This window comes from Peromyscus eremicus, chromosome 19, assembly GCF_949786415.1.
Source record: "Peromyscus eremicus chromosome 19, PerEre_H2_v1, whole genome shotgun sequence".
NCBI lineage: Eukaryota > Metazoa > Chordata > Mammalia > Rodentia > Cricetidae > Peromyscus > Peromyscus eremicus.
Genome location: NC_081435.1, coordinates 40,846,996 through 40,870,410, shown reverse-complemented (window position 1 = coordinate 40,870,410; position 23,415 = coordinate 40,846,996). Strand labels below are relative to the sequence as shown.

Below are 23,415 nucleotides of genomic sequence, written 5' to 3'. Positions count from 1 at the left end.
ACTGTCATGCCAGGATATACTGGAGGATGCTGTTTAAGTTTTGACGGCTATGGGTGAATCCACTCTGAAAGACGAGTGCGGGATTTTGTGTGAAAATGTGTTCTGCTCACTTGGGTGAACACTAAGGAGCAGGATTTCTTGGTTCAATGATGAGGAAACGTTTGCTCTGGTTGAAAAAGAAATTTGAAAGACAGCTTTCAGAGTGTCTGTTTCGTTTTGTACTCCTATCAGAAATAAACAAGAGCTTCTGTTCATTCCAGTGCCTGATTCAGCGGCATGACTGTCTGGGACAATGTGAACAAATGGACATTCTCCCTAGACAGGGCCCTGATGGCGGACCAGAACCAATGACCGTACTGTAGTTACTTACAGGAATGCAGATAGGGGTTATTTACCGGAGTGTGGATGATTCAAAGGCAGTTGCCATTTGGTTTTCTGTTCATTTTTTCCCTAGGAATGAGTTACATAAATATTGGCACACTTGTGCTTGAGGGACTGGGACAGCCCCCCCCCCTTTTTTTCTCTTTTCCTCCTTTCTGTTCCCCCTTGACTGCTTTAGCATTTTATGAACCTGACTCACACGCCAGTCCAAATCATTCAGATCCGCCTACCTGGTAAAGACCATGTCCCATCAACTGGCTCAGGAAAGCTACTGAAGCCCCAAACCTGTGTGAATGAATTCCTGTCTTAAACTTCCTTGCACACAGTCCTGCCTGACCCAGTGAACTGAACATCGAATACCACCTCTCTCATGCTCATTGCTTTCAACAATGCCCATCTTCTCTCTGTTTAGACTTCCAGTCCTTGATGTTCGTGGGCACTTCAGCCAGTGATAATCAAGTCCATGCAGGCCTTTATAAGGGACTTGTTTCTACTGGATTACTGCAGATGATTGCAGCCTTTGTCTCAAGGAGGGATGGGTACTTATATTTCTCATCTTTTCCGCTTCTCTGCCATGTAGACTGATCCCATTGATCCCCAAGTTTCATTACCTCCTGAACCAAGCTGTGAGAAGCTATTTCATTCACTTTAAAGTCTTTCTCAGTTCAAGAATTTCTGAGGCAGAGCAGCCCGGCAGAGCAGTCCCGAATTATCATAGTTTTCTTCGACAGACCATCATTTGCATGGTGAATCATGGATTTTTTCTTTCTCTGCTTTAAGTGTTGGGCTAGAGAGCTATCTAATGTTACTTGTACCTTATCCTCTGCCTCTTCATTGTCCAACTCTTCCCCTGCAATCTTAGAAGCGGATCTTTAGCACACATGTAACTTGTACTCTTTCCTGTACATCTTGCCAGCTGTAAAAATGGCAAGCCAATACCTCTGCTTCATTCTCTCTTGTTTCTGCATTTCCTGCCAAGATGAGGTTAATGCAGAGGATAGCATCCACACGTTCCTTTCCCATTGAAATTCCTCTCTTACACACACACACACACACACACACACACACGTTCTTTCTGAGCAGACAGCTTAGCCTCCATTGCATATCTTACCATCCACAACAAAGCCATATGTCAGCTGTCGTATGGCTCACAATTCCATCTTACATGGGATGCAATATGTCACTACTCCATTGCCATTTTGATGTCCCTGCATTTATGAGACAGAGCCCATACCACCCTGGAAGTCTCCAGAAAGACATTTTTCTTTGTGGGTCTGTTTCATTTTACTTAGCATAATGTCCTCCGGTCTCACTCATGTTACAACAAATGGGAAGACACTGTTTTTCTTTATTGCTAATAATAATTGCATAACACACACAGACACAGACACACATACACACACACACACACACACACACACACACACACACACACAGAGAGAGAGAGAGAGAGAGAGAGAGAGAGAGAGAGAGAGAGAGAGCATTCATCCAGTTGGACACTGATTTCCAGTGGCAGCTGTGGATGCTTGGGAATTGCATATAGTTATAATGGTATTTATATTTTCTGGGGGTAGATACCCAAAAAGAAAGCATATAGTTTTAATTTCCTAAGAAACCTTCATACTTTCCTCTATAATGGTTGTACCAGTCTGTTTTTCTACTCACAGCGGACATGAGCTGTCTTTTTTCTCTACTTCCTGGCCAACATTTATGATTTGATTTTAGGAAACAGCCACTCTAGTCAGTGACATGTGGTAGCTCCCAGCAATCTTCATTCTGCATTTACCTATGGATTAATGATAAGTAAATTTCAATGCCTGTTGGCAATTGTTATTTTTTCATTGAAGAAATCTCTCTTTTGCTCATTTTTAACTGGATAATTCTTTACAGTCATGTGAGTTCTTACATCTTTTGGACATTGACTGCTTATTAAACGTATGGATTACAAATATTTTTCCCAGCCTGAGGCTACAGTTTCATTTTGTTTATCATTTATTTTGCTATGCAGAAGTTTTATAGTTGGAGTCAGTTCCATTAATTTTATTTTTCCTTTTACAATGAGTATATTTTTGGTGTTATATACAAACATGTCATTGCCAAGGCCCATGGTTAGAAGGCTTTCCCCAGTGTTGTCTTCTAAGAGTTTTATTCTTTCTGATCTTATATTTAGGTCTTTAATCCACTTTTGAGTTTGTATATAAATATTCAATTTCATTATTTTTCATGAGGATATCCAATTTTCTCAGCAATATTTATTGAAAAAATTAACCTTTCAACATTGTGTCCTTTTCAAAAAGAGTTGTCCCTGTAGATTTGTATTTGTTTGGGGGATCTCTGTCCTATTCTAGTAGCTTTTTATGCAGCTACCCAATGGTTTTGATTATTATGATTTTACCATGTAATTTTAATACAGTATTATAATGTGATGCCTCCAACTTTTCTTCCCTTGAGAATGACTTTTGTTAGTCAGGGTTGTCTCTGGTTCCATAAAATTTCAGTATTTTTTCTTTCTGTTTTGGTGAAGCATGCTATTTAGGAGTTTGAGTGAGACTAATATATATTATGTAATGTATATTATATAGTTAAAGATATAACTATATATATAGTTATGTGCCATGAATATTTTAACAGTCTAAAGTTTTTGATCCATGAGCATTGAGTGACTTTCTATTTATTTGTGTCTTCTTCAACATTTTGTATTTTTCAGTGTTTACTGGTGTTTTACATTCATGATTAACTTTATCCCCAAGTTATTGACTTGGATGCTGTTGGAAGTGCCATTGTTCAGCTTGGTCCTTGTTTCTGAGCCGACCTGCTATCAAGGGCTGTGTAGTGAGTCATGTCCTGCGATCTTGAATTCCTTTTTCAAATCTACTAGCTGCTGCTACCGTTGGCTCTGGCAGGGCTTTTACACTTCCGTTCATCAAAGATGATGCTCTCTGTACAGCGGGATTTTATCTCGTTCTTTTAAAGGTTTTCACCTCTTGCCTCATCTTCTTGTTTAACTGCTATTCACAGCATTTCTGGTACTATACTGGGGAAAGAAGGCAGAAGTCACCTCAGCCGTATGCCAGCTCCGTGAGAGAAAGCTTGGCATTCCTCCCATTGACTGCGATGTGAGTTTTTCACAAATGTCTTTATTATGTGGGGGAAATTTCCTTTCATGGCTAAACTAAATAAACCAATGAAGAGTTTTATAAAGAAAGACATTGAACTGTAAAAATGCTTTTTTACACCAACTGATATTATTCTATATGTTTTGCCATTCAGTCAGTGTATTGCTTTGTGCATATTAAACCAGCCTGCATGCCAGGGATAAATCCCACTTGCTCATGAAACGTGGATAATAAACGTATTATTTGACTTAACTTGATATTGTTTTTATTTTCCTGTTAACACTTGCCACACAAATTAGCCTGTACATTTACTTTTTGTTAAGTCTTTGTCTAGGCATCAAGGTGCTATAGAATGCATTTGGAATTGTTCTTCTATTTTTTTTTTTTGAGAAAGACCTTAAGAAATACTGATATTTATTCTTCTAGTGGTTGGTAGAGTTCTGTCATGTCATCTGCTCCTGGATTTTTTCTTTGATGAGCTGTTTTTAATTACTCTCCTATCTCTCTGTGATCTGTTCAGACTTTTGCTTCTTCTTGACTCAAACATTTTTTTTTAAAAAGCAACTATTTCTTTTAGGTTATCTAATGTCAGCATGTGATCATTCATAGTAATCCACCTTGACCCTTTTATTTCATAATTTGCTCACTTTCATTTTTGATTTTTGTGTGTGTCCTTGTTTTTGTAGGGTAACCACAGGCTCCTTATTCTCATTTACTTAAAGAGTCCCTCTCTCTTTTTATGATTCTTCTGTTCTCCACGTGATTTCTCTTTTGATTATTAATCTTCCTTTCTTCTGGCAGTCTTGGGTTTACTTTGTTACATTTTTCAGTTCCTTGAGGGAAACTGTCAGACTAATTATTTGGAATCTCTCTTTAATATAGTCATTTATTACTGTAAACATGTTTTAGAACTGGTTCTGTTGTGTGCGGAAGTTCTAGCATGTACATCAGTTGCCATTTGTCACAAATACACATGCTTGTATTTCCTTCTGACTCATTGGTTATACAGGGGCATGTTTTATAGTTACTGCATTATATTAATTACTCCACATCTTGACAAAACAACTTTAAAGGAGAAAAGATTTATTTTAGCTCACCGTTTTGAGTTCACTGTGAGGAGAAGTGTATGGCCCTTTATGGTGGCCAAGAGCAGAGAGAGGAGGAATGGCTGAGTCCTGGTTTTGTTCTTCCTCCCTCTTATTCCATTGGAGCTTGCAGCCTATCACACTCTGGGCAAGTCTTCCTTCCTTAGTTAATTCTGTCAAGAAACACGCACACCTGGAAGGATGCTTCCCTAAGTGCCTAGGTCTCTCAGTTATGATTATTGTCTCTCAATTATGATTAAACATTATATATGTATCTGTGGCTTTCCCAAAATTCCTAATGTTATTGATGTCTAGTTTCATATCATCGTGGTCTGAGATAAAGCTATGAATGGTTTCAATCTTTGTGAATTTGCTAAGGCTTGCTTTGTGACTTTGAACAGGGTATTCCATGTGTGTTAGAGAAAACGTACATTCTGCTATTAGTGGAGACAGTATTGTGTAGACCTGTCAGGTTCATGTGATATAAACTGAAATTTCTCTAGTATTTTCTCTCTGGATTACTTAGCCATTAGAGTGATAGGTATTAGATATTTCAATGACTTACTTTTTATTGTATCACTATGCATCTCTGCCTTTATATCTGTTAGTTTCTATTATGTATTTAAGTGCTCTAACTTGGCTATCAATATATTTATTGTGAATTTTCCTTGTTATCATTAAAATAATATTTTGACTTATTATTATTTGTGTGTGTGTGTGTGTGTATGTGTGTGTGTGTGTGCTACACATGCGGATGCCCATGGAAGCTGAAAAAGAGTCAGACTTCCCTGCTTAGATCTGGAGTTACAGGTAGTTTAAGCCAGCTGGCATGGGTGTTGGAAACTGAACTCAGGTCCCCTGCTAGAGCATTATATGCTCTTAACCACTGAGACATCTCTCTAGGCCCTAAATAACAATCTTATTTGATTTTTGTAACTTTTTAAAGAATTTTTTTTTTTTTTTTTTTTTGGTTTTTCGAGACAGGGTTTCTCTGTGTAGCTTTGCGCCTTTCCTGGAACTCACTTGGTAGTCCAGGCTGGCCTTGAACTCTCAGAGATCCGCCTGGCTCTGCCTCCCAAGTGCTGGGATTAAAGGCGTGCGCCACCACCGCCCGGCCTTTTTAAAGAATTTTAAGCCTATCTCACAGGACCAGGTACATCCACCCCAGTCTGTTACCGTCTTCATGGACACTCTTTTTCCATCCTTTCGCTTTTACCTGGCACGTGTCCATGAGCCATGAGTGGATGTTTTGTAGGTTAGAGATGGATCTCTATTTGCTTTGAATCCATTGAGGCGCTCTTTATACCTTAATTTCAGAATTTAACACAGCTATGGTTTTGATTATGGAGGAAGACAAACTTCACACTATCTTCGCTGTTTTCCAGTTGCTCAGTGGCTTGCGTCTTCTTTCGTGTTTGCTGTGTTGTGTGCCCGCGTGACTTGACACTTGTCCACAGCTCTGTCTTCCTCCTTTTCTCCACCATTCCACTGTTGGTACATCTGTTGTACATTTTTTGTTGCGGTTTCCTTGTTGTTTACATCTTGTAGTCTGTGATTTTAGGCTGATAACAAGTCTGCCTCTGTTTCTTACAAAAACTCTAGAGTTGTATTACCCCAACATAATTTGTGTTGATGATGACACAATCTTACGTATTTCTATTGAATATTTCTTAACAAGTTGGTATGGTTTTAGTTGTTTTTGACTCTTTGAGCTATCACATCTATACTAGAGATATATGTGCTTTATGTTTTAGCATTATAGTTTTGGTAGTCTTCCACCACTTCGATATATTTATCACACAAAAGCAGAGAAGGTTTATTTGTGCCTCATGGGTTAGTTAGATTTTGTTGCTATAGCCCTTAGGTGAGGCCAAATATCATAGTGGTTGGACTGTTCACCTCCGAACCTCACAAAAATAAGAAAAATCTTGCCAGTATATGTGTGTGTGTGTGTGTGTGTGTGTGTGTGTGTGTGTGTGTATGTATGTATCCTTTGAGGGCAACCTACTTCCTTCAATTAGTCCTCACCTTTCACAGTGGGAACATATGCTAGCCATCTGTTCAGATCTTTGCATTCATTGATGGATTAGTAAATTGTTAAGGACAGGGCTCTCATGATTCACACAGTTCTCAAGAGCCTCAGCTCTGAGCACTGCTTATAATCCACAAGCCTTCTCCAGACAAGTGTGGTGGGTGTAATCACTGCATTAGTGTGTTCTGGATTTAACTATGTGCTCAACTCTACTTATTATATTTATCTATAATTGTATATATTTTAATGACAATAGCTACCACCCTTAAAAAGTCCCTTAGGTTTCTATTATAAGGCATGTCTAGTTGTAATGAACTCCTTTAACTTTTCTGTGAAAAGTTTTAAAAGTCCTTATTCCTCTTCCATTTCTGAAAGGCCGTTTTGCAGGATATAGAATTTTCTAATTGGTATCTTTCCCCCCCAACACTTTGGGTATAGTGTCTCATTCACTTTCTATCTTCAAGATTTCTGCTAAGAAATCTGCAGGTAGAGTTTGGCTTATTATTTGACAATTTTCAATTGCTGCTTTTAAAATTATTGGTATTAGACTTGGAGGTTTTTTTTTTATAGCTTTTGTTTGAGTTTTTGCTTGCTTGTTTTGTTTTTAAGACAGGATCTTATAGTGTAGCCTAGGATGTCTTGGAACTCACTCTGCAGGCCAGGATGGTCATCTCCAGCTCATGTCAGTCTAACTGCTTCTGTATGCTATGTTTACAGGCATGAGCCACTATGCCCAGCTGTCTGACCTTTGAGAATTTAATTGCAATATGTCTCAAAGAGGGACCTTTTAAAACAGAATCTACTTAGGGGCTTTATGGATCTAGTAGCTCACATCTCTCCTAAGTCTTGGGAACACTTAAATTACTTCAAGGCTATCTTTTCCATTCCCTTTTCATTTGACTCAATCATAGCAAGAGGTGTGTCTTCAAATTCACAAATTAGGTGTTCTGCTTTATCTAGACTTTTGGTGGAATTCTATAATTTTTTATTTCATTCATTTATTGATTCATCAACTCTATTATTTCTGTTTGGTTCTTATAACTATGCTTTTACTTATTTTCTGTTGTAGATCATTATTTTCCTCATTTCAGGGTCTTACCTATTTTTATTCTGTTGTGTCTCATTCGGTTTCTTTAGGATCCTATTTTGAGCTCTTTCAGGCAGGTTGTAACCTGCGTGCCTTGGGGTTAATTACTGGAGTTCTGAACTCCTTTGGTGGATTCATAAACCCTAGCCTTTTCACATTTCTTTTGTCCCTGTGTTGATGTCTGTGCATCTAGTAGATCAGTCACCTCTTCTAAACTTCATAAAGTGGCCACTGTAGAGGAACACTTCCACCTACACTCCAGTTGAGCAGGGTGTGGCTGTACTTCCGTGTGGTCACATTGGTGTGGGCGTCACACGGCCACTTCAGCTGTGATCAGCATTAGTGATGATGGCTCCAGGTACCTCTGTGTTCTAAGTTGTTGGAGGCCCTGGTATAGACCGTATTTGCATAGATGACTAGATCAAAGGCTTTAGGGATCCTGCTGTTACTTTGCTTCTTTCAGGTGGGAGTCTTATGTGATGGATCTGCTGTGGTCCACGAGCAGTCACAGAGGCACTGAAATCTAAGAGCACAAATTCTTAACCTGGCTATAAAGCTAGATGTCTGCACTCAGGGTCTTACAAAACTACTGCACCATGTGAGGCTTGAGGCACAGGTTCAGTTTTTGGGGTATTAGTAGATGTATTCTTTCACTAAGCTGGGACCTGCTGTTCTGTGGCACATCCCAGTAGCTTAAACCTAGGAGGTTGGGATGTGTCTGTGGTTCCGATAGTGGTGGGTCAGGAAACAGCCTGAACACAACTCTGGGAAAGAAGGTGTCCAAGCTCCAGAAGCTGGGACCCCAGAGAGCAGAGCACATTGCAACTCTGGGAACTAGAACCAACAGAGCCCAGCAGCAGTGCAAGTCCCAGAAGGATGGGACATCACCGGACAGTGCCTGTGGACCCCAAGATGGGGGAACACGGCAGTAGCTTGGGGTGTTTAAGATGACGTTTGTCAGTTGGAAGGATTATGGAGTGGCAAGGTGCTGGTCTGGACCTTGGAGAATGAGGAATAGCATAGCAATGACTAGGAGGGGGTACCTCAGCATTGTGAACTGCAATTGGCCAGTGCACTTCCTGACAGATAAGGCAATAAATGGCCGATTGCTCAGCAAAGCTCAGCCAAGGCTGATATCTGGGACTTGAAGTGCTGCATCTGCTGGACTGTGTGGGTCATCCTAACCTGTCACTGATGGAGTGGAGCCATATCACCTGCGGAGTTGGACATACAACTACTGAAATGTGCCCTCCACCCCCACCCCCGCCCCCGCTGCCACCACCACTGGGAGCAGGATGTTGCATCAGTTCCTAGCAGGTGGGTAGCACCTCCAGTAGTTTAAGGTTTTAGGCTCCTAAGGGTGTGTCATCACCTCAGTTTGGTATTAAGGGGCAGGGTGTACTATCAGCTCTGCCAGTGGGCATGGACCGACCACTGGGGTAGATGAGGGTACGTCATGTTTCCAAGATGGTATAGCATAGGCTATAGGGGTATGAGGAGGCTTGGCAGAGTGTTGGCTCCTTCTCTCGTGGGAGCACAGCATGTGGACTCGGGAGAGTTCCCTCCGCCAGGCTCAGAGCCTCTGATGACAACAAGGGTCTTGGAGGTTGCTGGAAGCTTTTTGTTACCTTTCACCTGCAGATCCCTCCTGCTTCAGAGCTGATCTTCACTCAGGGGAGGGAAGGAAGAGGCAAGGCCTTCCTGGGTTTCAGCAGTTATGCTACTTCTTCCAATGCTTTCCTTCCTTTGTTTTGCTTGAAAGGCAATTGTTTTTTACTGTGCGCGGGGGCGGGGTTGCTCTGTTAGAAGCTTCTAATTGGCTATCCTGTCCACCTGCACTTCTTAATGGAAATTTAAGTTTAAAATATTGTTATTTCTGTTACATTTGAGAAATGAAGAGATGCTGGGCTTATTTTCTCACAAAACACTTAAAATTTTAATTTCTAAAAGCTTACTTTCATTTCCCTAACTTTAGACCAGGTAAGAATGATCCACAAACTTCTTTGTAGCATAGTTACACCCCTTAAGTCAGTGATATGACTAATCACATCCTTCAAAATATAACCAAGGGGACTAGCAATTCACATAAAATTGGTGAGTCCTTACACTGCCTCAAACATTGACATGAGCCGGGCGGTGGTGGTGCATGCCTTTAATCCCAGCACTCGGAGGCAGAGGCAGGCAGATCTCTGTGAGTTCGAGGCCAGCCTGGTCTACAGAGCAAGATCCAGGACAGGCACCAAAACTACACAGAAAAACCCTGTCTCGAAAAACAAAAAAATAAATAAATAAAAATAAAATTAACAAAACAAACAAAAGCAAAAACATTGACATGGTTGGGATTGAGAGAGTATAGCTATAGAATGAAGAAGAGATAGACAAGATGTACAGAAGAGCTGGCATCAGGAGGGCTGGACTTGTTGATAGAGAAGCTTTAGCACAATGGAGGCTCAGCATGTTTATTATACAGATACAAATAGGAAGTTGGGGGTTATTGCATGTAGCTGAGCAAGGAGTAGGGTTATTACACCACACATAAACGAGGAAGTGAGTTTTATGGTCTACAGCTGGGTCAAGGATGCAGGCTTAGCTAATCTTGTTAGGAGCAGGCTTTGTAGAGAAGCTATCTTCAAGCCAAAAACATCCAGAGAGGATGCTAGCTATGGTGGGCATTTTCTGCACTCATGGACAATGCTCAGACTCAAGAGGAAGTCGTGGCTTAGCTATCTTTCTGAACCTCACCTGTGGGAGGGGATCTTGAGGGAGAGGACCCTTTGTCATTTTCATGGATCTGAGACTAGGGTCCTTGTCGTGTCCAGGCCTATGTCAACCATACACATTCATTCAGGACTTCTTTGCTCCCACAATAATTGTCCAAGAACAAAGGGTTTAAAGCTTGCAATTCTCCAGACCACAGTATTTTTTTTTTTATCTTGTTTGACAACAGTGAGAATTCATTGAGGTTTTCATAAAAGCAAAAATAGTATTAAGAAATGATCTAGGTGTGCCATTTCTGGCAAACCCAGAGAATCCCAAGTCATCATAACCCTGAGATGCCTGCCACTCGTTTATTGCTGCATTATTCACAATAATTAAGTAATGGAATCAACTTAGAAGTACGCCATCAGAGGAAACGGTAAAGAAATGTAGGAGAAAGTCACAGCAGAGATTTACTCGGCTATGAAGAATAACAAAATTACGTCATTTGCAGGAAAATGGATGAGAGTACAGATCACTGAGGGAGCAAAACAAGGCAGGTTCAGAAGACTACTGCTGAATGTTTTCTCTCACACGTGGAGCCTAGATTGTACACTGAGACATGGAAGTACACACACGAAGTACACACACGGCATGGAAGGACAGGAGTAGAATGGAGACTATTTCAGAAGAGGAAGTGGAATGAACCAGTAGAAGAGAAGAAAGGTGAGGGCAAAATGTGATCAATAGGAGCAAAGCATATATCTGTGTGTGGATATGTCAAATGCAATCCATTGTCTGAAATGAATATATGCTGATTTGTAAAAACCTGAAAAAGATTAAAATGCAAGAACCACTTTTTGCTCTACCTCAGCAAATTTCCTCTTTAGTGACTTCAGCCATTATGGTACTTTAGTTGTTTTTTTTTTTTTTTTTTTTTTTTATGATTCCATTTTCATTAAACGCAAAGGAAAGAACAGATAAGGCCAGTCTAGTTCTTGTATAAGCAACAGGAGAACTACCGGTGGCTGATGGCCCACTTCAACAGTCGGATCTATCAATATTGACCAAGCAATTGCATAACTTCATTCCTTTCTTATTTGTTAAGTGATAACATTCCTTATGACATTGCATTAAAAATTAGCCCACGGCAAGGAAATGAGGGGGGAGAAAGGGAATGGAGTGTTTTTCCCTCCTGCCTGAATTGTGACCAACTGGCAGAAAATACCAAGAATGTCAGCATATTGCCCTACTCTGGCTAAAAAGGAGAATAATAACTTCCATTCTCATCTAGTCCCCATATACCAACATGAATTATGAGAATACACATTTTCTCTGAAAGCTTGCCTTTTGTCTTTCTCTCTCTGCTCTGCCTACCATTTGTGTGTATGTGTGGGGGGAAGGGAGAGTTGGAGAGTGTGGTGTGTTCAAATGGTCCTCAAGCATGCACAGAAACTTCTGGAAATGAGCTGTTTAAAATCACTTTTCTAACATAATCATCATTCCACTCTCCTATACTGGATTTTGGACAGTGAGCCTCCACAGTATCCCAAGCCTGCCCTAATTAGCCAGAGCCTGCAGATCAGGAGAGTGAGTCTACTGTTGTGAAAGCCTTCCTCAGGGTGGTGTTGCAAAGAGGTTTTCATGGCAACATGGTAGATTAATAATTGGCTTTTCTCTCAGCTTTGGAAACAGAAAGAGTTGTCTTTCTTAATTTTTTCTGTTACTGTTAAACTATATTATACACATACATTTTATATATATATAATGTTGGAGAGAGAGAGAGAGAGAGAGAGAGAGAGAGAGAGAGAGAGAGAGAGAGCATTAAAACTCTTTTGGATCTGATTATGATTTGGATTCAGAAAATTCATAATCCCCAAATGAAGAATATTTTAAAAGAGTCAATGCCTTCCAAAACAGCATTAATCAGATGTCTATGTATGAATAGTTTTTGGCTTTGCTAGGAAACTTACTCTTACACCATCTTTTTTAAACTTAAGCTGCACATTTTAAGAATCTTTTTTTAATCAGTCAGGGTCCTTGCAACAGACAGCTAACACAGTCATATTGGATAGTTTGAGCATTGGTTAAGAAAAGAGAATATTTACAAAGGTGTGGGCAGCATGTTGAGAAATGCAATGGACAGTGCATAGGGATTCACTCCGTCTTAGGCTTGAGAAGGAAGGAAAGGGCATTATTACTGGAACTGAGAGACCTAACTAAGGAACCACAATCTTCAGTGAAGGTGTATGACTGACCTGCAGAATTAGCCAAGAGAAAATGGAAGGAGCACTGTTCTAACCTTATGTTCCTGTTGGGCCAGCCTCGCCAGGCCTCAGAACTCAGGAGAGCCAGGGGATGCTGAAAGTAAGAGAGTCTTTTGCTAGGAGTGGGACAGCTGGACAGATCAAGCATGTCTGTAATAAATCAATGGATGTTGATTTAGTGACGATTTTTGAAGAATCCGGCTTTTCCAAAAGTTCACTGTATGTGTGAGCCGGAACCCAGGGAGAATTTACCCATAGACAATAGCTCTGGGTTGGAGAAATCATGAAATGTGAATAAGTTGAAAGGTGCTGTCATAAGATACATGTTTCAACAGTGGCTCAGTCACATTTGAGTTGTCAGTTTGTGACCGCGTCTCTTCCGATCCTTGGCCATCAGAGTCATCCATCAGAATGGGGATGACGGCCATTTACTTCTGCCATTGATCGTTGCTATTACAAAACTTATTTAGTGCATGTGAAAATATTCTGAGAACTATAATACATTTTAGTTTTAATTTGCTTTGGAAAAAGTTTCTGAAGCGATGGCATTTTCAATGGCTTTACAAATCAATTTTTTTTAACTGAAAAGAGAAGTAAGGTTGTCAAAGTCATTTGCTCATTTGATTGTTTACAAAACTGTATCTTATGGAAGAAAGTAAATGCCCAGAATATATTCAAAGGCTTTCCCTAGGGAATTAACAATTTCTTTCATCAGATTAAGTGCATCTTAAAAATTATGTCATATATAAAGACACTGCTTTGCTTATTAATTACAGGTACTTACCCCCAGAGAGTCTAGCCAAATCTGATGATCTGGCTTTATCTACAAAAATGTAATGCAACAGACATAGAATTAGGATCTTCAGGTACTTCCAGCTCTCACACTCTAGATCTCTGAGCTAGATATGAAAAATCATGGGAGGTACCCTGGTGAGACTGTGGGACATGTACTTAGGAGACAGAACAACAGAAAAGGATTGCAGTTTAGGAGATTTTAATACAGCACTCTCAGATATGCAAGTGATTAGAAAACTGGCATGGATATGTGGATCTAGTAAAATACTTGAAAACATAGGCATGAATCTGCAACAACAACAACAACAAAGAATTTTCTCAAACATGTGATTCACTGGCAATAATAGACTATTTAGCTAAAAATAAACTCATAACAAATTCTACAAATCAGAAACCATAATGTCATATCCTCAAGCTAAAATTCAGTCAATTAAAATTTGAAAAACTCCCAATGGAAAGATAAAGAGAGCAAGATAAGAAAAGGTAATCAGTTCACTTGAAAATGCAAAACCACAGAAGATGATTAAAAAGCCAGACTTTATTACTTTTTAATAAAGTAGCAATTAAATATAAATGAACCTAACTAATATGTTAGTAAAAGAAGGAAAAACATATATCTAAGAAAAGAAAGAGAGGACCCACAACTCTAGGGAAGACCCCACCACAGATATCCACTGCTTCTTCAGAGCCCTCCAGCTTCCCAACAGCACCATCTCCATCTCCATATCCTGCCCCACAACTCCAACAGAAGCCCATTGCTCTACTGGAAGCCATGCTGGTACCTGGAACCCCAGAGGTCATGCCAGCATCCAAAACACCAAAGGTCACACAGGCTTTCAAAACCCCAGTGGAGATACCATATTGGACCCAAGAACTTACCAGTCACCAGGATCATGGGCCACTCAGGCCAGATAAGTAGAAAAGAAATGGAAACCTATTGGACAAAGATAAACTCAGAAATTGGCACTAAAACCTATAATTGCCCCAAACCCAGATGCCTGGAGGACAGCATAAGAACTCCATCAACAACAGCCAGGGCAATATGGCACCACCAGAGCCCAGCTATCCTACTACAGCAAACCCTGGATATTGCAATACAGCCGAAGCTCAAGAGAATGACCTCAGAACCAATTTTATGAAAATGATAGAGGCCCTTAAAGAGGAAATGAATAAATCCCTTAAGGAAATCCAGGAAAACAAAAACAAACAATTGGAGGAAATGAATAAAAACCTTTAATGAAAGCTAAGAGAGCCAAGAAAAAACAAATAGATGAAGGAAATGAATAAAACTGTTCAAGACCTGAAAGTGGAAATAGAAGCAATAAAGAGAACTCAAACTTAGGGAATCCCAGAGATGGGAAATCTAGCTAAGCAAACAGGGATTACATATGCAAGCATTACTAACAGAATACAAGAGATGGAAGAGAGAATCTCAGACATAGAAGATACAATAGAAGAAATTGATACATTGGTCAGAGAAAATGTTAAATCTAAAAAATTCCTGACACAAAACATCCAGGAAATCTGGGACACCGTGAAAAGACCAAATCTAAGAATAATATGTATAGAAGAAGGAGAGGAATCCCAGTTCAAAGACCCAGAAAATATTTTTAATAAAAATCATAGAAGAAAATGTTCTTAACCTAAAGAAGGACATGCCTATAAAGGTACAAGAAGCTAACAGGGCACTAAAAATATTGGACCAGAAAATAAAGCCCCCCCAGCTACATAATAATCAAAATACTAAACACATAGAACAAAGAAAGAATATGAAAAGCTGCAAGGGAAAAAGACCAAGTAACATGTAAAGGCAGACCTACTAGAATTCCACCCAACTTCTCAATAGAGACTGTAAAAGCCAGAAGGGGCTGGACAAATGTCTTGCAGACTCTAAGAGACCAAAGATGCCAGCCCAGACTACTATACCCAGCAAAACTTCTAATAATCATATCAATGTCTATCTGTAAATCCAGCTCTGTAGAAGGTACTGGAAGGAAAACTCCATTCCATGAAGGCTAACTACACCCATGAAAACACAGGAAATAAATAATCTCATACCAACAAAATAGAAGGGAAGCCTGCATGCAAAACACACACATGCCCACACACTCATTGCCACCACCACCACCACCAGCAGCACCACAACCACCACCACCAAAGTAACAGAAATTAACATCATTGGTCATTAATATCTCAAAACAAATGGACCCAATTCCCCAATAAAAACACAGGCTAACAAAATGGATATGAAAACAGGATCAATCTTTCTGCTGCATACAAAAAACACATCTCAACATCAAAGATAGACAGTAACTCAGAGTAAAAGGCTGGAAAAAGATTTTTTTTAAGCAAATGGACCGAAGGAGAAAGTTGGTACAGCCATTCTAATACCTAACAAAACAGAATTACAACCAAAATTAAGGAGATGATGAAGAACATTTCATAGTTATCAAAGGAAAAATAAACCAAGATGACATCTCAATTCTGAATATCTATGCCCCAAACACAAAGTTACCCACATTTAGAAATATTACTAAGCTTAAATCATGCATTGAGCCTCACACATTAATAGTGGGAGACTTCAATGCCCCACTCTCACCCATGGACAGGTCATTCAGACAAAAACTAAGCAGAGTAATAGTGTAGCTAAACAGACCTTATCACTCAAATGGACCTAACAGCTATCTAAAGAACATTTCACCCAAACACAAAAGAATATACCTCCTTCTCAGCACCTCACAGAATTTTCTAAAAGGTTGACCATCACTCAGTCACAAAGCAGGTCTCAATAGATACAAGAAAATTGAAATAATCCCCTGTATCCTATCAGACCACCATGGATTAAAGCTGGATTTCAATGACAGAAACAACAAAAAACCTACAAACTCATGGAAATTGAACAATTCTCTACTGAAGGACCACTAGGTCAAGGCAGAAATAAAGATATTAAAGACTTCCTAGAATCCAAAGAAAAAGATTGCACAACATACCCAAACTTATGGGACACAATGAAAGTACAGTTAGGAGGAAAGTTCATAGCACTAAGTGCCTTCATAAGGAACTTAGAGAAATCTCATATTAACAACTTAACAGCACCTCTGAAAGCTCTAGAACAAAAAGAAGCAAACACACTCAAGAGGAGTAGATGGCAGGAAATAATCAAACTCAGGGCTGAAATCAATAAAATAGAAACAAAGAGAACAACACAAAGAATCAATGAAACAAAGAGTTGGATCTTTGAGAAAATCAACAAGACAGGCAAATCCTTATCCAAAGTAACTGAAAGGCAGAGAGAGAATATCCAAATTAACATAATCAGAAATGAAAAGGTTGACATAACAACAGACACCCAGGAAATTCAAAGAATCATTAGGTCATACTTTAAAAACCTGTACTCTACAAAATTGGAAAAATCTAAAAGAAATGGACAATTTTCTTGATAGATACAACTTACTAAAGTTAAATCAAGATCAGATAAACAATTTAAATAGACCTATAACCCCCAAGGAAATAGAAGCAGTTATTAAGTCTCCTAATAAAAAAAGCCCAGAGTCAGACAGTTTTAGTGCAGAATTCTACCAGACTTTCAAAGAACAGCCAATACTAATACTTCTCAAATTATTCCACAAAATAGAAATATAAGGAACACTGCCAAATTTATTTTATGATACAAGTCACCCTGATACCCAAACCACACAAAGATTATCAAAGAAAGAGAATTACAGACCATTTCACTCCTGAACATTGATGTAAAAATGCTCAATAAAATACTTGCAAACTAAATCCAAGGACACATCATGCTCAATAAAATACTTGCAAACTGAATCCTAGGACACATCAACAAAATTATCCTCCATGATCATGGAGGCTTCATCCCAGAGATGCAGGGATGGTTCAACATATGAAAATGAATCAGTGTAATCTACCACATAAATCAACTGAAAGACAAAAAAAACCCCTACATGATCATCTCATTAGATGCTGAAAAAGTCTTTGACAAAATTCAAAGTCTTAGAGAGATCAGGAATACAAGGAACACACATAAACATAACAAAAGCAATATCCAGCAAGCCCAGAGCCAACATCAAAATTAAATGGAGAGAAAGTCAAAGCAATTCCACTAAAGGAACAAGACAAAGCTGTACACTTTCTCCATATCTATGCAATATATTACTTGAGGTTCCAGCTAAAGCAATAGACAACTAAAGGATATCAAGAGGCTACAAATTAGCAAGGAAGAAGTCAAAGTATCGCCATTTGCAGATGATATGATAGTATACATAAGTGACCCTAAAAATTCTACCAGGAAACTCCTACAGCTAATAAACACCTTCAGTGTCCAGTGAGGTGGCTAGATAAAGATTAACTAAAAAAAAAAAAAATCAGTAGCCTTCCTATATACATATACAAATGATAAGTGGGCTGAGAAAGAAATCAGAAAAAATAATACCCTTCACAATAGCTACAAATAATATAAAATATATCGGGAGTAACTCTTGATTAGCAAGTGAAAGGCCTGTATGACAAGAACTTCAAGTCTTTGAAGAAAGAAATTGAAGAAGACATCAGAAGATGAGATTTCCCACGCTCATGGATTGGTAGGATTAATGTAGTAAAAATGGCCATCTTACTATAAGCAATCTACAAATTCAGTGCAATCCCCATCAAAATTCCAATAGAATTCTTTACAGATCTTGACAGAACAATACCAACTTCACATGGAAAAACAAAAAACCCCAGAATAACTAAAATAGTCCTGTACAATAAAGGAACTTCTGGAGGTATCACTATCCCTGACCTCAAGCTCTACTACAGAGCTATTGTAGCAGAGGCAGGTGATCTCTGTGAGTTTGAGGCCAGCCTGGGTTACAGAGTGAGTTCCAGGACAGGCTCCAAAGCTACACAGAGAAACCCTGTCTCGAAAAACCAAAAAAAAAAAAAAAGCCACATGATATTGGCATAAAACAGACAGGTAGATGAATGAGATTGAACTGAAGACCCAGTTGATTAAAAAATCTTTTTCAATCTGTAGGCTGACATTTTGTCCAAAGGTGTCTTTTGCCTTATAGAAGCTTTTCAGTTTCATGAGGTCCCATTTACTAATTGTTGATTTTAGTGCCTGTGCTATTGGTGTTCTATTCAGAAAGTTATCTCCTGTGCCAATATGTTCAACTCCACATCTGAAAGAGGGCTAATTTCCAAAATATAGAAAGAAATTGAGAAACTAGACATCAACAAAGCAAATAACCCAATTAAAAATGGAGCACACAGACCCAGAAAGACAAAATGGTATGCAATCACTTATAAGTGGATATTAGCTATAAAGGATAACCATGTTACAATTCACAAACACAGAGAGGCTAAGTAACAAGGGGGACACTTGGATCTCCCTGGGAAGGGAAAATAGAAGGGATTTCGTGGGTAGATTGGGGGTGAGGGAGACAGTACTGAAATGGCCAACTGGAAAAGGGGGGCATTTCAGGGTCAGGTAGAAACCTGGTGCAAGGGAAACTCTCAGGAATCTACAAGGTCATCCCAGCTTAGACTCCTAGCAATTGTGGATATGTAGCCTGAACTGACCATCTCCTGTGACCAGGTAAGACTTCCAGTGGGGGGAATGGGACACCAGACCAGCCACATAGCCTTCAACCTACAGTTTGCCCTGCCTATGGGACATGCTGGGGTAAGGGGTGGCACAGAGATTGTGGGAGTGGCCAACCAGTGACTGGTCCAGTCTCAGACCCATGTCACAAGAGTGAGCCCACCCCTGACACTGCCTGGAGCCTCAGGACCCAGAGGCTGGATGGCCCAGAGACCTAGGATATAACCAAACATGACTGTAGGTGGAAAAAAGAGTCCATGTAATGATGCCTAACAATATCCTGGTATACTCAGATTGGTGCCTAGCCCAATAGTCATCAGAGAGGCTTCATCTAGCAACTGGTGGAAACAGATGCAAAGACCCATAGTCAAACATTAGGCTGATCTTGGGGAATCCTGCTGAAAGGATGGAGGAAAGATTATAAGAGCCAGAGGAACCAAGGACATCACAAGAAAATCCACAGAACCAACTAACGTGGGCTTACAGAGACTGAACTGACAACCAGGGAGCCTACATGGGACTGACCTAGGCCCCCTATGTATAGTTAAGAGTTGTGTAGCTTGGTCTTCTTGTGGGACTCCTAACAGAGGGAGCACGGCCTGCCTCTGACTCTTTTGCCTGCTTTTGAGACTCTTTTTTCTCTTACTGGGTTGTCCTGTCCAGCCTTAATATGAGGGGAGGTGCCTAATCTTATTGCAACTTGATATGCCATATTTGGTTGATATTCCTGGGACGCTTTGCCCTTTTCTGAAGGGAAAGGAAGAGGAATGGCAGGGGATGTGGAGGGGCGAGGGACTGTAAGGAGAGGAGGGAGGAGAAACTGTGGTTGGGATGTAATATATGAGAGAAGAATAAATAAAAATAAAAACAGAAAAAAAGACAAAATTTAGAAAATTAAGTAGATCATAAAAACTCAGTAGGATATACAGTCAAATGAGACCTCTTTGGAAATGCCTTCTGATGGGTAGAAAAGATTTTGGAGGCTGTATTATAGACAAAAATGTCAATCACTTTCAGTAGGTTAGTAAAACCCATAATTAGGCCTGTGTAGGCAGAGACAGAAACCCTGGACCATCCGCACCTCAGTGTGGTCAAAGGTCACAATGGACAAGATATTAATAAGAAGTGGGCAGGGAATCCTGGAGGGATTCTACTCAGTGGTAGGCACCCCAGTGAAAATGGTTAATGTTAAGAATAAGAAAAAGAAACCAATATTGCTGTAGCATTTCTTTTTCTGCTGATATTCTTTATTTCACATCTCGGGTTTTCTTTGAGATACATACAAGTGGCACATAAACAAATTCGGAGTCTGAATAGTGGTGTTGCATTGAGACAACTGCTGGACTCTTTGTTAGGGAAAAAGCTCCCAACTGGGGCATCCACAAGGTGGCATGATTTGTGGGACCCCTTAGATGTACCTTGCCCCTATTAATATCATCATGCTACTCACTATATAAAAGCCCAAAGTCAGACTGTTGAACATACTGGGGTCACCACTTTCAGGAATCTGGGTCAAAACCCAGCCCATTGACTTCATCACAGCTTTCTTCCATGTGGCATAACGAACTTCACTTTCCTCAATGTTGATCTTAGGTTCATACTTCTGCATCTGGACGACTGACAAGTCCTTGGGGTCCAGGCTCCACACGCTAACCCCTTCTGCAGCGCCTGCTGCCATGGCGGCCCCCAGGGCAGTTGTTTCCGGCATGGAGGGTCTCATCACCGGAATGCACAGAATGTCTGCTTGCAGTTGCATAAGGATTTTGTTTTCGGTCATTCCTCCATCTACCTGCAAGTGTTTCATGGGTGTTCCACAATCAGTATTCATGGCCTCTAAAATCTCTTTGGTTTGGAAACAAACAGCTTCTAATGCAGCAAATGCAATGTGGCATTTATTGGTGAACTGAGTGAGTCCACAGATGATCCCTCTGGCACTGGGGTCCCAGTAAGGTGCATATAACCCTGAAAAAGCTGGAACAAAGTAGCAGCCATAAGAAGTGCCTACTTCTCCAGCTAATTTTTCAATTTCTCTTGATGCCTGAATAATTTTAATATTGTTTTTTAGCCAGCTAACAACAGCCCCCGCTATACCTATTGAACCTTCCAGTGCATAATAGACAGGTTCCTCTCTGCCAAGCTTGTAAGCCACTGTGGTCAGAAGGCCATGTTCAGAAGCTACACACTTTTGGCCTGTGTTGCATAGTAAGAAACAGCCTGTTCCGTATGTGTTTTTGGCTTGTCCATCCTGGAAGCACAGTTGTCCCACCAAAGCAGCAGACTGGTCCCCCAGACACCCAGATATTGGCACACCTTCCAACGGCCCAGTTTTCATTAGGCCATAGATCTCAGAAGAGCTCCGGATTCTGGGAAGGATGCTCATTGGAATTTTAAAAAAATCGCAGAGCTCTTCATCCCACTGCAAAGAATGGATATTGAAAAGCATGGTCCTGCTTGCATTAGTTACATCGGTACAGTGGACACCTCCGTTGATGCCTCCAGTCATATTCCAGATAAGCCATGTGTCGACTGTCCCAAAAAGAGCTCTGCCGTCTTCGATCGCTTTTTTCACTTTTCTCACGTTGTCAATGAGCCAGCAGAGTTTCACTGCACTGAAGTAAGTGCTGATTGGGAGGCCTGTCTTGGTCTTGATAAAGTTATTGCCTTCTGAAATGCTTTTGTTGAGGTTCTCCACAGTGGACTGCGTCCTTAGGTCAAGCCACACCAACGCGTTGTAGAGAGGTTCTCCAGTTATCTTGTCCCAGACTATAGTCGTTTCCCGCTGATTGGTGACACCAATAGCTTTTATGTTGGAAATCTCAATGCTCTTCTGTCCAAGTTTCTCACATGTTTTCTCTATACAGTGGTACACAGACTGCAGGATTTCCTTTGGGTCTTCTTCTACCCATCCTTCTCTGGGCAACTCCTGATTTATTTCCACTTGATGATGATCAAGTAGTTCAGCTGTTTTGGGATTGAAAACCAAAAAACGCGTTGAGCTGGTACCTTGGTCCACTGCCCCCACCAACGGCCCCAAAACCGCTTTCTGAGCGTCTGCCATGAATCCAGCTTTGGTGGCAGGTTATCGCGTCTGGTTTCCTTGGTGATGACAGTGGGCGGGGGAGGGGCAGGCACGAGACTGGAGGCGATTGGTTGAACCTCCGACTTCCTGGTAACTCCCTCATCCACGGCCTTTCCTGCTCTCCAGATGCGGATGACCAACCTTGGATATAAAACAGGCATCTTAGACTTAATTTGTCCAAAATTTAACCTGAGATATTCCCTCAGCTGTCCTGGTTATCAACTTAGTAAACAAACTGTCTTTTAATTCACCCAATTGCTCTGTCAATATCCTAGCAGATTAAGTCTATTCTCTTAAGTCTCTCAATCCACCAGGAAATCCAGCCAGTTCCCTGTCTAAATGACTACTACTTACCAAATTTACTCCCATCATCTTGGTACATATAACAGTGTCCTCCTGGCTGGTCATTCCCCATTCTTCTGTTCTAAAAAAGGTTTCTATTCAAGCTCTAGGATGGAAAGATTTCCTGAAAACGAAAATATGATCATGCCCTTCATTGTTCAAATTCTCCTCATTGTTTCCCATATATTTACAAGAAAATTCAATGTTTTTCTGATTGCCTGGAGGGTTCTAACTAGTGAGGTTCCTGGGCATATCTTCTGCTTCATTTCCCTCTAGACTTTTTGGATATACTGGATGGCCTGTCTTTACTTCAGATCACGTGTGTTCTGGCTTAGGACATCAACAGTTGCCTTTCTGTCTCAAAGCACCCCCCATCACCACACACACACACACACACACACACACACGCACACACACACACACACACACACACACACACACACACACACACACCCCACGACTAGGAAGGGCTTCCATTCACTTTTTAAAAATTCTGTGCTCGAACATCTCCTCCCAAGACACATCTCTGCCCATCGTGTCTGAATTAAAGTCCCAACATTTCAGCACAGTTCCTTTCTGATCTGTTTGGTTTTTCTTCAAGGAAAAGTATTCATCTACCCCCTCCACTTCCATTCCTTCAATGAGAGCTCCAAGAGTTTATGGAGTTTTGTGTTTTTCCATGCACTGCCACATTTCCAGTGTCAGACAGAGTCTGCAGCATGGTGGGTCCTGAAGAAATAATGTGTGTCTTCTGAAGTTTAAAATTTTCACTATTTATTTCTAGAGAACCATGTGGCACACTCTCTCAAATATTTGACATCTTTTCCCAGGACAGAATTAGACATGTAACTCATGAACTCAGGCACAGTTGTGTGACTTTCACAGACGAGCACACAAAGAGCCTGCCTACAGTGTCTTCTCTGTCCCTCTAC

The 23,415-nt window shown here is 40.4% G+C and overlaps 1 protein-coding gene across 1 annotated transcript; it reads right to left on the bottom strand.

The window, feature by feature from the left end:
• Nucleotides 1-20,276: 20,276 nt before the first annotated feature.
• LOC131895515 (glycerol kinase-like) lies at nucleotides 20,277-22,181 on the bottom strand. Its single transcript, XM_059245979.1, has one exon. The coding sequence runs from the start codon at nucleotides 22,118-22,120 to the stop codon at nucleotides 20,471-20,473; it is 1,650 nt and encodes a 549-aa protein (XP_059101962.1). The 5' UTR covers nucleotides 22,121-22,181; the 3' UTR covers nucleotides 20,277-20,470.
• Between the last annotated feature and the right edge of the window lie 1,234 nt (nucleotides 22,182-23,415).

Coding starts and splice junctions, on each gene's coding strand:
- LOC131895515 (XM_059245979.1), bottom strand. CDS start 22,120: ATGGCAGACGCTCAGAAAGCGGTTTTGGGGCCGTTGGTGGGGGCAGTG.